This window comes from Megalops cyprinoides, chromosome 5 (genome assembly GCF_013368585.1).
Source record: "Megalops cyprinoides isolate fMegCyp1 chromosome 5, fMegCyp1.pri, whole genome shotgun sequence".
In the NCBI taxonomy this organism is placed as follows: Eukaryota; Metazoa; Chordata; class Actinopteri; order Elopiformes; family Megalopidae; genus Megalops; species Megalops cyprinoides.
Genome location: NC_050587.1, coordinates 31049060 through 31061861, shown reverse-complemented (window position 1 = coordinate 31061861; position 12802 = coordinate 31049060). Strand labels below are relative to the sequence as shown.

General features: G+C 42.2%; 1 protein-coding gene across 1 annotated transcript; it reads left to right on the top strand.

The window, feature by feature from the left end:
• Positions 1-6909: 6909 nt before the first annotated feature.
• LOC118778428 (dynein regulatory complex subunit 2-like) lies at positions 6910-12130 on the top strand. Its single transcript, XM_036529955.1, has 8 exons — positions 6910-7053; positions 7686-7853; positions 8133-8302; positions 9055-9193; positions 9542-9739; positions 10288-10506; positions 10616-10754; positions 11757-12130. The coding sequence occupies exons 1-8, from the start codon at positions 6910-6912 to the stop codon at positions 12128-12130; spliced, it is 1551 nt and encodes a 516-aa protein (XP_036385848.1).
• Positions 12131-12802: the final 672 nt, after the last annotated feature.

Sequence of the window (12802 nt, the reverse complement as noted above, 5' to 3'; positions counted from 1 at the left end):
ACATATCCCAAGGTGAACATGATACTATGAACTAGTTGTCATCACTTTAAGTGTTCTAATTTTTGTATTAGAATACTTAAGATAAGATGGCAGCTATGTGTGCATCTAGTCATGCAATGTTATGCCTCTGTAGTGTTGATACATACTAAGCCTTTATTAAAAGTTGCCTAAAGATGAGCCGTCTCTGAGAGTGTCACTTCATGGGTGCAACCTGCTAATATTCAGTGTACCTGGAAGATTTCTGCAGGTTGGAGGCAGTAATCAGTAATGAATCAAGTGACAATAGTCACAACAGGCCTGAAATGGAAAGTCATGGGTGACCATGTAAGAGGAGCCAGAAGAGCCACCCTGCAGATGTGCAGAGGTTAGGGGACAAGTGGTTAGTGCCTAGTTTTGAACAGCATGAATGTTGTTCTGCTTTTTTCTCCAGATCAAGAACTATGTACAGACTGGGATTGCCCAGAAAGCCTGAGGAAAATACAGGATTCTTAAGTAAAGACATTTGTCAGGTAACGTTTACGTATGCGGCTTGTTACTGTATTAAGGCTTATAATATAACTTGTGAATGTATAAATCTAGAATTCATGTTGAGGCAGGAGTTAGGGTCCCCCTGTATTTTCTTCTTTGCTGCAGTTTATCACGATACAGTTTTGTTTTATGTAGTTTGTTTTAAGTATACACTGATATTAAGGAATTGTATATGGCTTTTGGGTCATTCTCACAGAAATGTCTGTTCAGTGGAAGAGATGCCCACTTAATGATTTACTGGACAGCTTCAGAAAGATGATGCTCAAGGGATAACTTACTTTAAACCATGTTAGCCAAAGTTCCTAGTGTCTAGGAGCTCATTTATTACAGCAGATACAAGGTAAGAAGCAACCTGTTCTATATAATTCTTCATTCTGTTTTTGTCTCCAGGTCTAGAACTATGTACAGACTGGGATTGCCTGGAAAAGGTGTGAATCTGGCAAATCTCCGGATGTTGGTCCGAGCGAAAACCTTGGAAGAGATCTGCAGGGAGAAATTGGCACAGATTCAGGTGAAAGGCCAGGACACCTGAGAATTCTGCAGCCCTGAGATCCCAAAGAGAAGCCTAAAACAAATTGGTAATGGAGTGCTTCAACCTTCATGGTTACCCAATGCATTCAAAGGAAATCAAAATAATGTGCTTATTTCCTGAAAATAATTTGCCTATCCCCAAAACTGAGCACAATGCTGGCAGTAATGACACCAGGCAGAAGACACCTATCAGAAGAGGCCTGAACTGAAAAAGAGAAAGAAAGCCAGGGAAGACCAGCCAGAGGAGCCACTCTGCAAACATGCTGAGATAAGTGGTTAATGTGTACTTTTGAACAGGATAAATAAATAAAAAAAACAATAATACACTGAAAGTGGTATCACCATAATTAAAAAACACAGACATGCAGTGTCATTGCATACAGGTGTGTTCTTCTTTTTTAGATGATAGCTGTATCAACATCTTGGCTTGGCAGGACTGCCAAAAATTTCTCCTCTGGAGGCCATCAGCTAAACAAAGGCTTGCAGCACTAGCGCAAACTAATTCACCTGCCAAAGATCACGACACAACCCTAAAGCAAGTTACTGTAGTTAGAAGAAGCCTGATAGAGAAAGTCATGGTTGACCATTCAGGAGGAGCCAGAAGAGCCACCCTGCAGATGTGCAGAGGTTAGGGGACAAGTGGTTAGTGCCTAGTTTTGAACAGCATGAATGTTGTTCTGCTTTTTGCTCCAGATCAAGAACTATGTACAGACTGGGATTGCCCAGAACACCAGCTGGTTTTGAAACCAGCAGATCCCTGGATTTTAGGGTGAAAACCCTATCCGCAGGGAGAAGGTGGCGCGGGATTCAGGTGAAAAGCCAGGACGCCTCAGAGTGCTGTGGCACTGAGATCTCAAAGAAGAGCCAGCAAATCTGCCAAGGTAGGGCACAGGTAATTAGTGTCTAGTTTTGAACAGGTAAAACGCTATTTAAATATAACACACTGGACATGTCTTCTCTGGAATCCATCAGCAGAAGAGTTGATTCTGCTGCTATCGAGACACAAAGACTTGCGGTACCGTGCAAACTAATTAACCTACCAGTGCAATCTTTTTGACCGCATTGCTCTTTTCTCCCAGCTCTCTTAACCTTATTATTATGTGACCTAATTTAGCACTTATGGATGGGCACGTCTTTCACTCTTGGTTTGTTTTTCTGTGATGTCAGTAGTCACGTGGAAGCCAACTATTATCAACTCATGGAAGTATACATAACAAGAGACAGACTGATTGTAAGGCAAATGTTAATAATTTCCTCCAGGAAGTGAAGGATCACGTACAACAATGGAAGGATTAAAAAAAAAGAAAGCACAATGGACTATGGACATTTATTTTGAATATAATCTTACATAATTATTAATTATAGTCTCTGGCTCCATTCTTGTTCATGGTTTGTATAAAAAATTGTTGGAAATAAAGGTTTTGAAGGGTAAAAAAAAAAAAAAACCTCATGGAAGAGTTTGTCGGATACCTGAATGAAGAGATGGAAATGGAGCTGGATGCTTCTGAGAGTCTTGCAGACTATCTGGTTGAATTGTGGGAGACTTAAGGTGAAGACTTTGATTTGAAGGTCAAAGGCAAAGACAAAACTCCCAAAGAAGGGCATAAAAGGCACTGCAAGTATGGAGTCAGTGATTCTACATTAGTAGATGCCCTAATACCTTACTAACAGTCCAAAATGGTCATAACAGCAAAGAGCCAGCTGGTTTGTTTAGTTTGTGATATAAACTTGTACACACTGTAGAGTTTGAATTTTTGTACGAATAAATAATAAATAAATAATATATAAATATAAGTAATAATAATAATAATAATAAATTATAAATAAAGCTTTGTTGCAACAAGTCCTATAGGTGACAATGGAGAAGAAAAAAACTTTTAAGGCACATGGAATGTTAAAATTTATATACATTAATTTTTTTAAATAAAAAATTAATATAGATTTTAACTCAAGTGTTGGAATTTAAAAGTAAATTTGAAATGAATATATGCTTATATATTCATTTCAAATTTATATATATATATATATATATATATATATATATATGTGTGTATGTATATTAAACTCTGGCATGAACACATTTCAACAAACACTTTACAAGGCTAAGTGAAAAAGAACGACTGCTCTTCAGCTTCTTCAACATCCTCCCAGGTGCCCCATGCACTGAAAATGAAGTTATGAACCCAGATTGTTTCCCACCTCAGTAAATTTATCATAAAATGAATTTTTTTTTTTTTTTTTTTTAAAAGGACCACTAACAATTTTGTTATCTGTATATTGTGTAAAATTAAAATTGCATATGACATAGAAAATTTGATTCTCTCAAATAAATGTACTGTATAGATACATTTGTTCAGGTTTGTGATTCTTCAACGAAATGCAGTTATACAGAGGTAACCAATGATGTTACCAGCTGGATTGGTTGTCAGTGGTGTTCAGGTCCTTTTGTTGTTTTCTGTGGTTTCAAAAGACTGAGCTTTTTATAGATTATTTAAAACGAAAAACTGATACAATGATAAAATAATTGATAGGTGCAGCCCTGCTCAGGGCAACTTTCATAATTTTTTTTCTTGAAATGTGTAAATATTTTCTAACTGCTCACTAGTTTATCACAACACATGACAACCACACAGATTTGTAGTGGAAAAATACATTTTTTGCTATGATACAACATGAGAGGAACGCTGATCCTGGGTCAGCCTCTCTGTCTAAACCGACAGAAGCACGTGTAGTGAAGACCATGTGAATACAGGGTTGATTTATCGAGAAAGCAGCCAAACAGGCCTAGCGCATGCTGTGGTGCCATGTGCAAAATTACCCTCGCTAATCTGGAGAGCTTCATTTGGAGGAATAAAGGGGGTTTATAGCATGAAGACATCTTTGCATTGCTAAATTGAGCGTGCTTGTTCTCTGGTTCAAACCTTACAATTTTCAATCATTGAAATGATTAACATTGTTGTTGGTAATTGGTAAGAACGTTCCTCCCTAATTCTACAGTTCGAGAACCACAGAGCATAAAGTTACAATGTATGGATGTAAGTGATTATGTATCACCAACAGACTTAAATGAGGGTTTTGAGCCTCCTTATTATGCCTCATTTACACAGAAATGATTGTTTTCAATCCATAAACATCTATTCCCACCTCTCCCTTGTTTGCTATACAACCACAGATACTCATATTCCCCCAGGACACAAGTATGTAGACATAGACAGAATTATACTGAAATCTACTTAATAATACTACATGGTTGCACTTCTGAAATACTGTGCAAGAATTGGATCACGGTGTATGTCCTAACAGGAAAAGCAAGAGCTGGTTGTTGCATAAAATAAAATATTGCTGTGTGTATGCTTACATTTATAAACAAGGAAACCACCTGCCCGATGAGGTGGACTGCGAACCAATCATCTTCTACACACTAGCTACCTGACTGGTGCCTGATCAGTAACAAATTTAAAAATTTATATCATATTCTCTCACTGCCTTCTGAGGACATGAGAGAAATAATTTTCCTGTAGATGAAATTAATGTCAGAATACTTTAGACTACAACTGCAACAATTAGCGTTTCTCTGTTCTACTGTAAAAACTGCCTGTTCCATTGAAAAATAAAATATATTGACAGTTACATGTGTAACAATAGTTCTGTTGGTCAATCTATTGATTAAGGAGATATTTCACAAATGTTTATTTTTGTCATATATATATATATATATATATATATATATATATATATATATATATATTTATATATATATATATATATTCTGACAAACTAAATGTGACATCACTTTATCATAAAGGGTTGTAATGGGTATGATAGATAAGCTGGCAAACACTTTTTTTTTTTTTTTCAACACAGAAAACTGGAGGCCAACTGAACATATTGTCCATGCCCAAGGTGTACTCTAAATCCATGTTTTACAGCATCTGGGGTTGACATAGTACTTGCATTTAAGATGATACTCCATTTAAAATATTTAATAAAACATAATATATTTGGGATTTTATAATACTTAACAAAAATGTATATGTAAATTAAAATAATTTTTAAAAATCACATAATTAAAATTATACTAGCCGCTCAGAGCGAGAGTTCTTCATGGTAAGATGATTCATGGCCGCCTCTACGTAAAATACAGGCCTTAGGCCTCCGAGCTCTTTCGATTCCGTAAACCAAACGACAGCAGAGCAGTAGTGTGTGTATATAGTGAAGCAATCGAACCATAACTAGCTAATTATGTTATAGTAGCCTAATCACAGAAAGCATGTAGCTAGCTTGCTAATAAACTGACGATAATCGATTTAGCGTTAGGTAGCTACCATCAAGATGGCTGTAGGCCTATGCCCTATACTCACTGGCTAAAATTATTATAGCAACTGTTAAAGTTACATCCCAGTAAATATAAATGATACACCAGTCAGATTAGTTATGGTTATTACGTTCACAATGGAAGTCGAGAAATATTTCGACTTTAATCTCTACATAGCCGCCGCTTTCCCGAATAACATTCTGGCATGTTGAATGAGCCTTCTGCGATTTCCCTATGTGTATCCTTACATTATAAAGCCCGAATTAGAAATATTCTGGCCCGACATTTTATTTAGGAGGCTTGTTTCTCATTTCTCAAGATAGAATGACTTTGAATGGAAGAGGTCTAAATGACCTCTCTTTGAAATACAGTAAAATTGGACAGTTATCCTACTGAGTAACAGAAACCAAATGAAAACATTTCAGGGAATGAATAAACGTTGTCCGAAGGGGTCACAGGAGAAATTAAAATCAATTTCCTGGTCAAAGACCAATACATTTCGCGTTTTGGAGTAGGACAGGCGTTTCCATCAGAGTTCCCCATTGCTTCGACCCGCACTACCGTAACGTTCGCTAGCGGTTACTAGGGAAGAGAAGCGCAGCGACCGTTGCTAGTGCACGGCATCCGTCTTGTAGCAACAGCCAATTGCAGCCAATGTGTGTAACTTCATAGATTCTTTGCGTTTCCGCTTTGAGTAGCACCAGCATGTAGTAGTAATCGAATAATATTAACAGAGCAATATTAATCGTATTTATATTTGACAATATTTTCCATTAGAACACTTTACAGTGAACGTGTGCCCTCTATTGGCACTTCCGGAGGCAACGCCTAAGGTTGACGCCGGCCCTGGTCTTAGACAGTGGCTATAGTTGAATAACTTGGTAGCTAGATAACTTTACTATCGGAAGCAAGCGGGACAGGTCAGTCGGCCGGGCAAGTGGAGTAAGTTAGTGTTCCAGAGTGAAAATATAATTGCTATAGCTGGCCGTCTTGCAACTATTGTTGTTTAATGTCTTAAGCGGTTGACATGAGTAGCCAGAAAGGCGAAAGATATTCGTTTCCACAGGATACACAATATCTGCATAATATTTTTATTAATCATTAGCATAATTCTCTATAGCATTATAATCGTACCCACGGGATATCTGAATAACTGTTAATCTCACTCGCAGCACAAGCTCGCTACTCAGCTGTGTGTCAATACATGAGTGCATGGTATTTTTCTACGGTACCATGTTATTGACTTAGGTAACGTTAATCAACTAAATATAAACGAAAAAACTATCAAATTACAAATGGCAAGGAATGCTATGTCCATCGACGGTAGTAAGGACATTGCTAGTAAGCATCTCTCCTGTGACGTCAGAGAAGTCCCGCGTCTGCCCTGGAACGTCCGGAAGTCACAAACAAGAACAGAATGCCAAAACACACTGCAAAAACCTGTTGTCATGGGAAACAAAATGAAGAACGAGAGAGAGATCTAAACACAGAGACATCCCCAAGCACATCTTCCTAAGAAGAGAAGTACAGAAACCATGGCAGGTAAAGGGAAAAAGGGAGGGAAGGGGAAGGCCATAGAGATGACAGAAGAGGAGAGACAGCACATGCTGCAGCAAAAAGCCTTGGCGGAGGAGGAGATGCTGAGAAAAAAGCAGGCCATGGCCCATAAGCAGCTCACAGTAAGAATCACATTCCCTGACTACTTATGTGACTGTTTGACTTTCTCAACATGTTAGATGGTCTTAAATGCTATGTGTTACTTGTTGTAGAGACATACATGTAAGTTGGATAATCTTGGTTGTGTGTATAGTGACTCATCCGTATGGGCATGTACAAGTGTTAGGGAAGTTAGAATTTGGTCATTAATGGTTGTCTGTTGAACAGTGTTTAATAAATAATACAATCAATGTTCCTAAAACTAAATTCTGAAGCAATCAGAGTTGGAAATTTATCAAACAATTAAAGACATTTCCCAGTAGGGGTCGGTGTTGTCTCTTATGGCGTAATGTGAGTTGGGTTTTCGGGGGGGAGGATGGGTGTCAAATTTTATTCACAGCTACTTACATACATACTTGTAGTTGCAGTTTAAAGGAAGGGGTGGAATTGGATGTGTGTTGTATGTAATAGTATCTAGTGAAAATGTTTGATCAGTTGAATCCTGTGCTCTGGAGTCTGGCTCTCTTTTGTCTTTGTCTCTCTATACCACCCCCTCTGAACTTTTACCGTTTTTACCGTACCTTCCAGTGTTCCCTCTCTTCCTGTTCTCCTCCGTCACCAATCCATCTCCTCCCCTCCCTTGTCTGGCCCTCAGGAGCAGCTGCAGGAGGAGGAGCGCAACACCGAGGTGAATGAGAACAAGCTGGTAAACAAGTGGCGGCCGATCTTCCGCCGCATGCGCGCCAGCGAGCTCCGCAATGACGTCACCATGCTCAGCCAAAGCTTCGAGAGAGTGCTGGATCACAAGGACTGCGTCATCAAGGTGAGTGGAGTCGGTTCAATGGTGTCACAGCCTCCAACAATAAAGGCGTACATAAAACTCAAAGGCTAATGCCCCTGTGCTACATTGGCCAGTGTTTTGGTGCTTGGGGTGGCGGCAAAAGGGTGATTATCGTCCCTTTATGGAGTGCCTCGATTATGTCATTTCTTGGCATGTAGTGCATAAGCCAGTCTGTATATTTGTGCTGTCTCTTTGCTTGTGCACAAACTCAGTGCATGTGCAAAGCGCATGACGACTCCGTCTCTGTGTGTTGTGCCACAGTGCTTGGAGGACGAGCTGAACAAGACCCGGGAGAAGTCGGCCCAGACGCACCGCTCGCACCTGAACTGCATAGACCGGCTCCTGACGATGCAGAGCGAGCGGCTGGTCGCCCTGGAGCAGAGGTGGTGCCGGGAGCTGGAGGAGCTGTGCACCGACTTCACCACCGAGAGGTGTGTCTGCACAGAGCTGTGCTCGTTGTAGAGCTGTGCTCTGGCAGGCAGAGCGCTACGCACGACGCCTCGCTGTTGAGGGATGCCACCCTGGTATCACCCTGTCTAACAGAGAGGGACTTTTGGCCAGGTCCCAGCTAGTTCTCCAAAATACCATGTTTTGACTTTGAGTCAGTTTTGAGGGTGGCAGTGTAACATAGTGGTAAGGATTAGGACTCGTAACTGAAAGGTTGTCAGTTCAATTCCCCACTGGGTCACTGCTGTTGTACCCTTGGGCAAGGTACTTAACCCACAATTACCACAGTGAATATACAACTTTATAAATGAGTAACGTGATAAACTGTAACCTATGTAAGTCACTTTGGATAAGAGTGTCTGCGAAATGCTAATAATGTAATGTAATGAAAAGGTACACTACAGTGTGGCTCAATATTTTGGATGTTTTGACAGAGAGGTTTGCACACTGAAACAAAGAGGATACACATCAAGCAGCAAGAAAATTATTCTATGTATGCATGTTCAGTTTTAGAAAAATAAAGGATACAAAATTTTTGATTTCGATTGGCGTTGACTTGATTCATTTCTCATTAATGCTGGACTTTTCTCGCTCCAGTGCTTAGTGTCTTTGTTTGTCTGCCACTATGTTAAGCAAATGGACATCTGTGTGGTCTGACTTTTAAAGGGAGATATTTTTTTCAGGTTAAGATGACATGAAACTTTAACCTCATGAGGCCTCTGAACTGTGTGTGCAGGGAGATTCTTATAGCCCAGCACCAGCAGGAATGCATGTACCTGGAGGATGTGGACTTTGCCATCGAGCAATGCCACAATGAGGTGGACGCTGACACCAGGCAGGATTTCTTGAGCACCCGCAACGACATCAAAAACAGGGTACGCTGTGCTCATGCAGGGTCGGGTGGAACTGGACCCAAAATACACTAATGCTCAACAAACACAGGATCTGAAATACACTACCACACTGATCACTGATACAGAACCTGAAAGGCAGTCCTACACTGAACATTGACACTTGGGAAGGGTAGAAATTGAAAAGCAGTATAACTGACTAATAAAATGTAACCACTTCTTTAAAAAAAAAAAAAAAAAACCCAAAACAATACAAAATCGGCCATTGGTGTGGAGGCCCTGTGAGGACGGAGGCTTGTCTTCGTCCGATTGTCTGACTGAAGCCCATTGATTGGTTCCTGACTGCTTCCTTTTTGCTCCTTTCCCCCGCAGAACACTGAAGAGAAGAACGCACTGCGGGTGCAGCTGGAGGGGGAGGCGGAGGAGCTGTGGCATCAGATCCAGCAGGCTGTGCAGGACTACGCGGAGGCCACAAAGTACCGCAGCAAGACCTTCGACTCGCTGGTGTCCCGGGACGAGTACAGCGCCCTGGAGATGGAATCCCAGATGAAGAAAATCCAGAAGCTGCAGGTGAGAGCAGACAGCGAGGGGCAGGGTGCTCGCGGGATGCCATCCATTTCCAAGACCTTGGTGGTTTCTTAAGTGTCTGAATGCTCGATTACGCTCAGACATGATCCCTGTATGTACTGGTCCCTCATTGGTGGAATCCCTGGCCATCTTCTGACGCAGCTGAAGACACACCTCTTCAGATTGCATCTCAGTTCCACCCCCCCCCCCCCCCCAACACCTGCTACTTCTAGTATTTGGTGTTTAATTTATATGTAGTGTTGTGGTGTATTTTGGATTCTGTGTTCTAGTGATTGATGTATTGTAGTATGCTTTGGCTTTTGCTGTCTGTTCAGATCGCACAAGTTAACTTGTGGTAGGGCTTGTGGTTATTCTCACACACACTGGTCTGGGAGTGTTGTTAGCCTGGTCTCACACTGTTGCTCATTTAACTTGAATGGGTACACTTATGTTCTATTGTGCTGAAAGTCGCTCAGGATAAGAAGGTGTGCTGAATGCATGTAACGTAGTGATGTAATGAATGCCTCTGTTGACTGCACTCTCTTACGCAGCACTCGATTGCAATGCTGCGGAATCGGCTGAGCTCCGCTCAGAAGAAGGACGAGGAGGAGGCAGAGGGGCTGAGGACAATCAGGGAAGAGGTGACCGCGCTGGCCCGGCAGGTCAACGCACAGATGACCAGCAACCTCTCCAGGGACAGGTGCCATCTCACCAACCTCACCATATACAGCAACGGCGCTGCCAAGAAACTGCAGAGCATCGTAGACAAGGTACACTGGGGCTCACACACCCAGTAACCAGTGTGCATTCCGCATTACACAACAAGCGAATGCTCTGAACCTGCTTGGCCCCAGCTTGGCTGTCTCTGCTCTCTTGCAGGGAAAGAAGCTGCTGAGGGTGACGGAGATGTGCCGCAGGATGGAGACAGAGGAGGAGAAATCTCTGCGCTTCTACTGCCACTCCCCGAATTCCAGCGACTCCGCGGAGCAGATCCCCGAGAGCTGCCAGGACGTGGCACGTAAGACCAGGAAGCTGGCTAAGGTAACACAGGAGTAGTTTACACGCACATAGTGTACACACACACACACACACACACGCACACACACACACGCACACACACACACAAACACACACATGTATACACACATGCTCACACACAGACACACACACACTTACACGAACGCACACATACACACACACGTATGCACATTCCTGTTCATACAAAGACATCCATACACATGCACACACAAACATTTGTACATACAGACCCACGTAAACACACACACTCTCGCAGACACACACGTATGCACATGCATAGTGACACACACAGACATACATACACACGCACACATAGACCCACACGCATAAACACACACTCACAAACTCCATGTACAGTAATTGTAAGCAGAAGGTTGTGGGTTCAAGGGTTCAACCTGGATGGTTCACTGCAAGGCATCTGAATTTCTTCACTAGTATATTCAGCTGTATTAATGGATGCATGTAAAATGTAAGCAATGGGAAGTTGCCCCAGATCAGGGCATTTGCTAAGCAAAGTAATGACAACAGAGAAGGGAAGACACACATATGCAGATATCATCCCTCATACATGCAAGCATAGACTACAGCTAAAGTAGCCTTGCTTGTCAGGCTTATGTCAGGTCTACTTGCTCAGGACATGTGCAGACAGGGACGCACAGCTGGTAATGAGTGTTAAAACTGTACGTTACATTACAATATTGGCATTTAGCAGACGCTGTTATTCCATAGGTTACAGTTTTTACATGTTATCCATTTATCGAGCTGGATATTTACTGAGGCAATTGTGGGTTAAGTGCCTTGCTCAATGGTACAGCAGCAGTGCCCCAGAAGGGGAATCGAACCAGCAACCTTTCAGTTACGATCCCTGCTCCTTACCACTGTGCTACGCTACTGCCCTTGTATGAACTGTATGAATGACAAAATGAGTTTGTTTTTACCTCCACCTCAGCTGTGCCCGTCTCCTGTCCTCGTCATCTTTCAGTAACAGTTACTCTTCCCTTTGCCTCCACCCGGTCCCCCCCCGCCCCCGGCCAGGACGTGCTCGATTACACGGGCCTGGAGAGCGTCTGGCATCGCTACAACAAGGTGCTGCTGGAGCGTCTGTGCCTGGCGAAGGAGCAGGTGGCGCTCAACCAGGAGAACGAGCGGCTGCGCGGCCTGCTGCGCCAGTACCTGGAGGGCATCTCCGTCAGCGACGAGGTCCTGCGTCAGCGCAACACCCTGCTCGTAGTGTCGCGGCCCCCCGTGCACAAGCCCGAGCCGGTGCAGTACCCCCGCAGCGCCACCGGGGGGCAGCACGCTTTCATGAACGTCAGCATGCTGCCCTCTCTGCAGATGATGCATCACGGTCTTTGAAGGTCATCATGTCACCTGCACCGTGCATACTAATATTACTAATGGTCTATGTGAGTGAGAGGTCTTGTAGGCGCAGCACACAAAGACTCACCAAGCACATAAAAAGAAAGAACAAGGGCAGTGTTTATGCCGGCGAAGTAACGTGGTAGTAAAAACGAACTGGAATGAATGTACCTTGGACTGCGATTGGGTGACGATTGCCAAAGCTGACAGAATTGAGCTGACAGTATTGAGGTACAGATGTGTTGGCTGGAAGGTAACAACAAATTGTTTCAGCTGTGGTCTTAGACCAAGAATGGAGGGCTGCCGTTGTGCTGTTACATTGAACATTTGAGGCACTGTAGCAAATGCAAACATTTATTTGCATTAGCCTTGTACATGGCACATATAATAGTAAATATTATTTATTCAGAAATGCTGTGCATTTTCTTCCTGAAAAAATTCAGTCTGGATTTTTCACAATTCATCATTCCTGTGCATTACAATTATCATTGTACCTTTGTTATTGTTCAATATTAAATTCATTTTTATGTTGATATACATACAGTGGGTTTGCTGCTTAAGCAAGGAGGAAAGTATATTGATAGACAAATTACCTCTTTGAGGATTAGCTTACACATCAAATTTATACATAAAGGGCACGATCACAAAGGGCCACATGACAGACCTTTG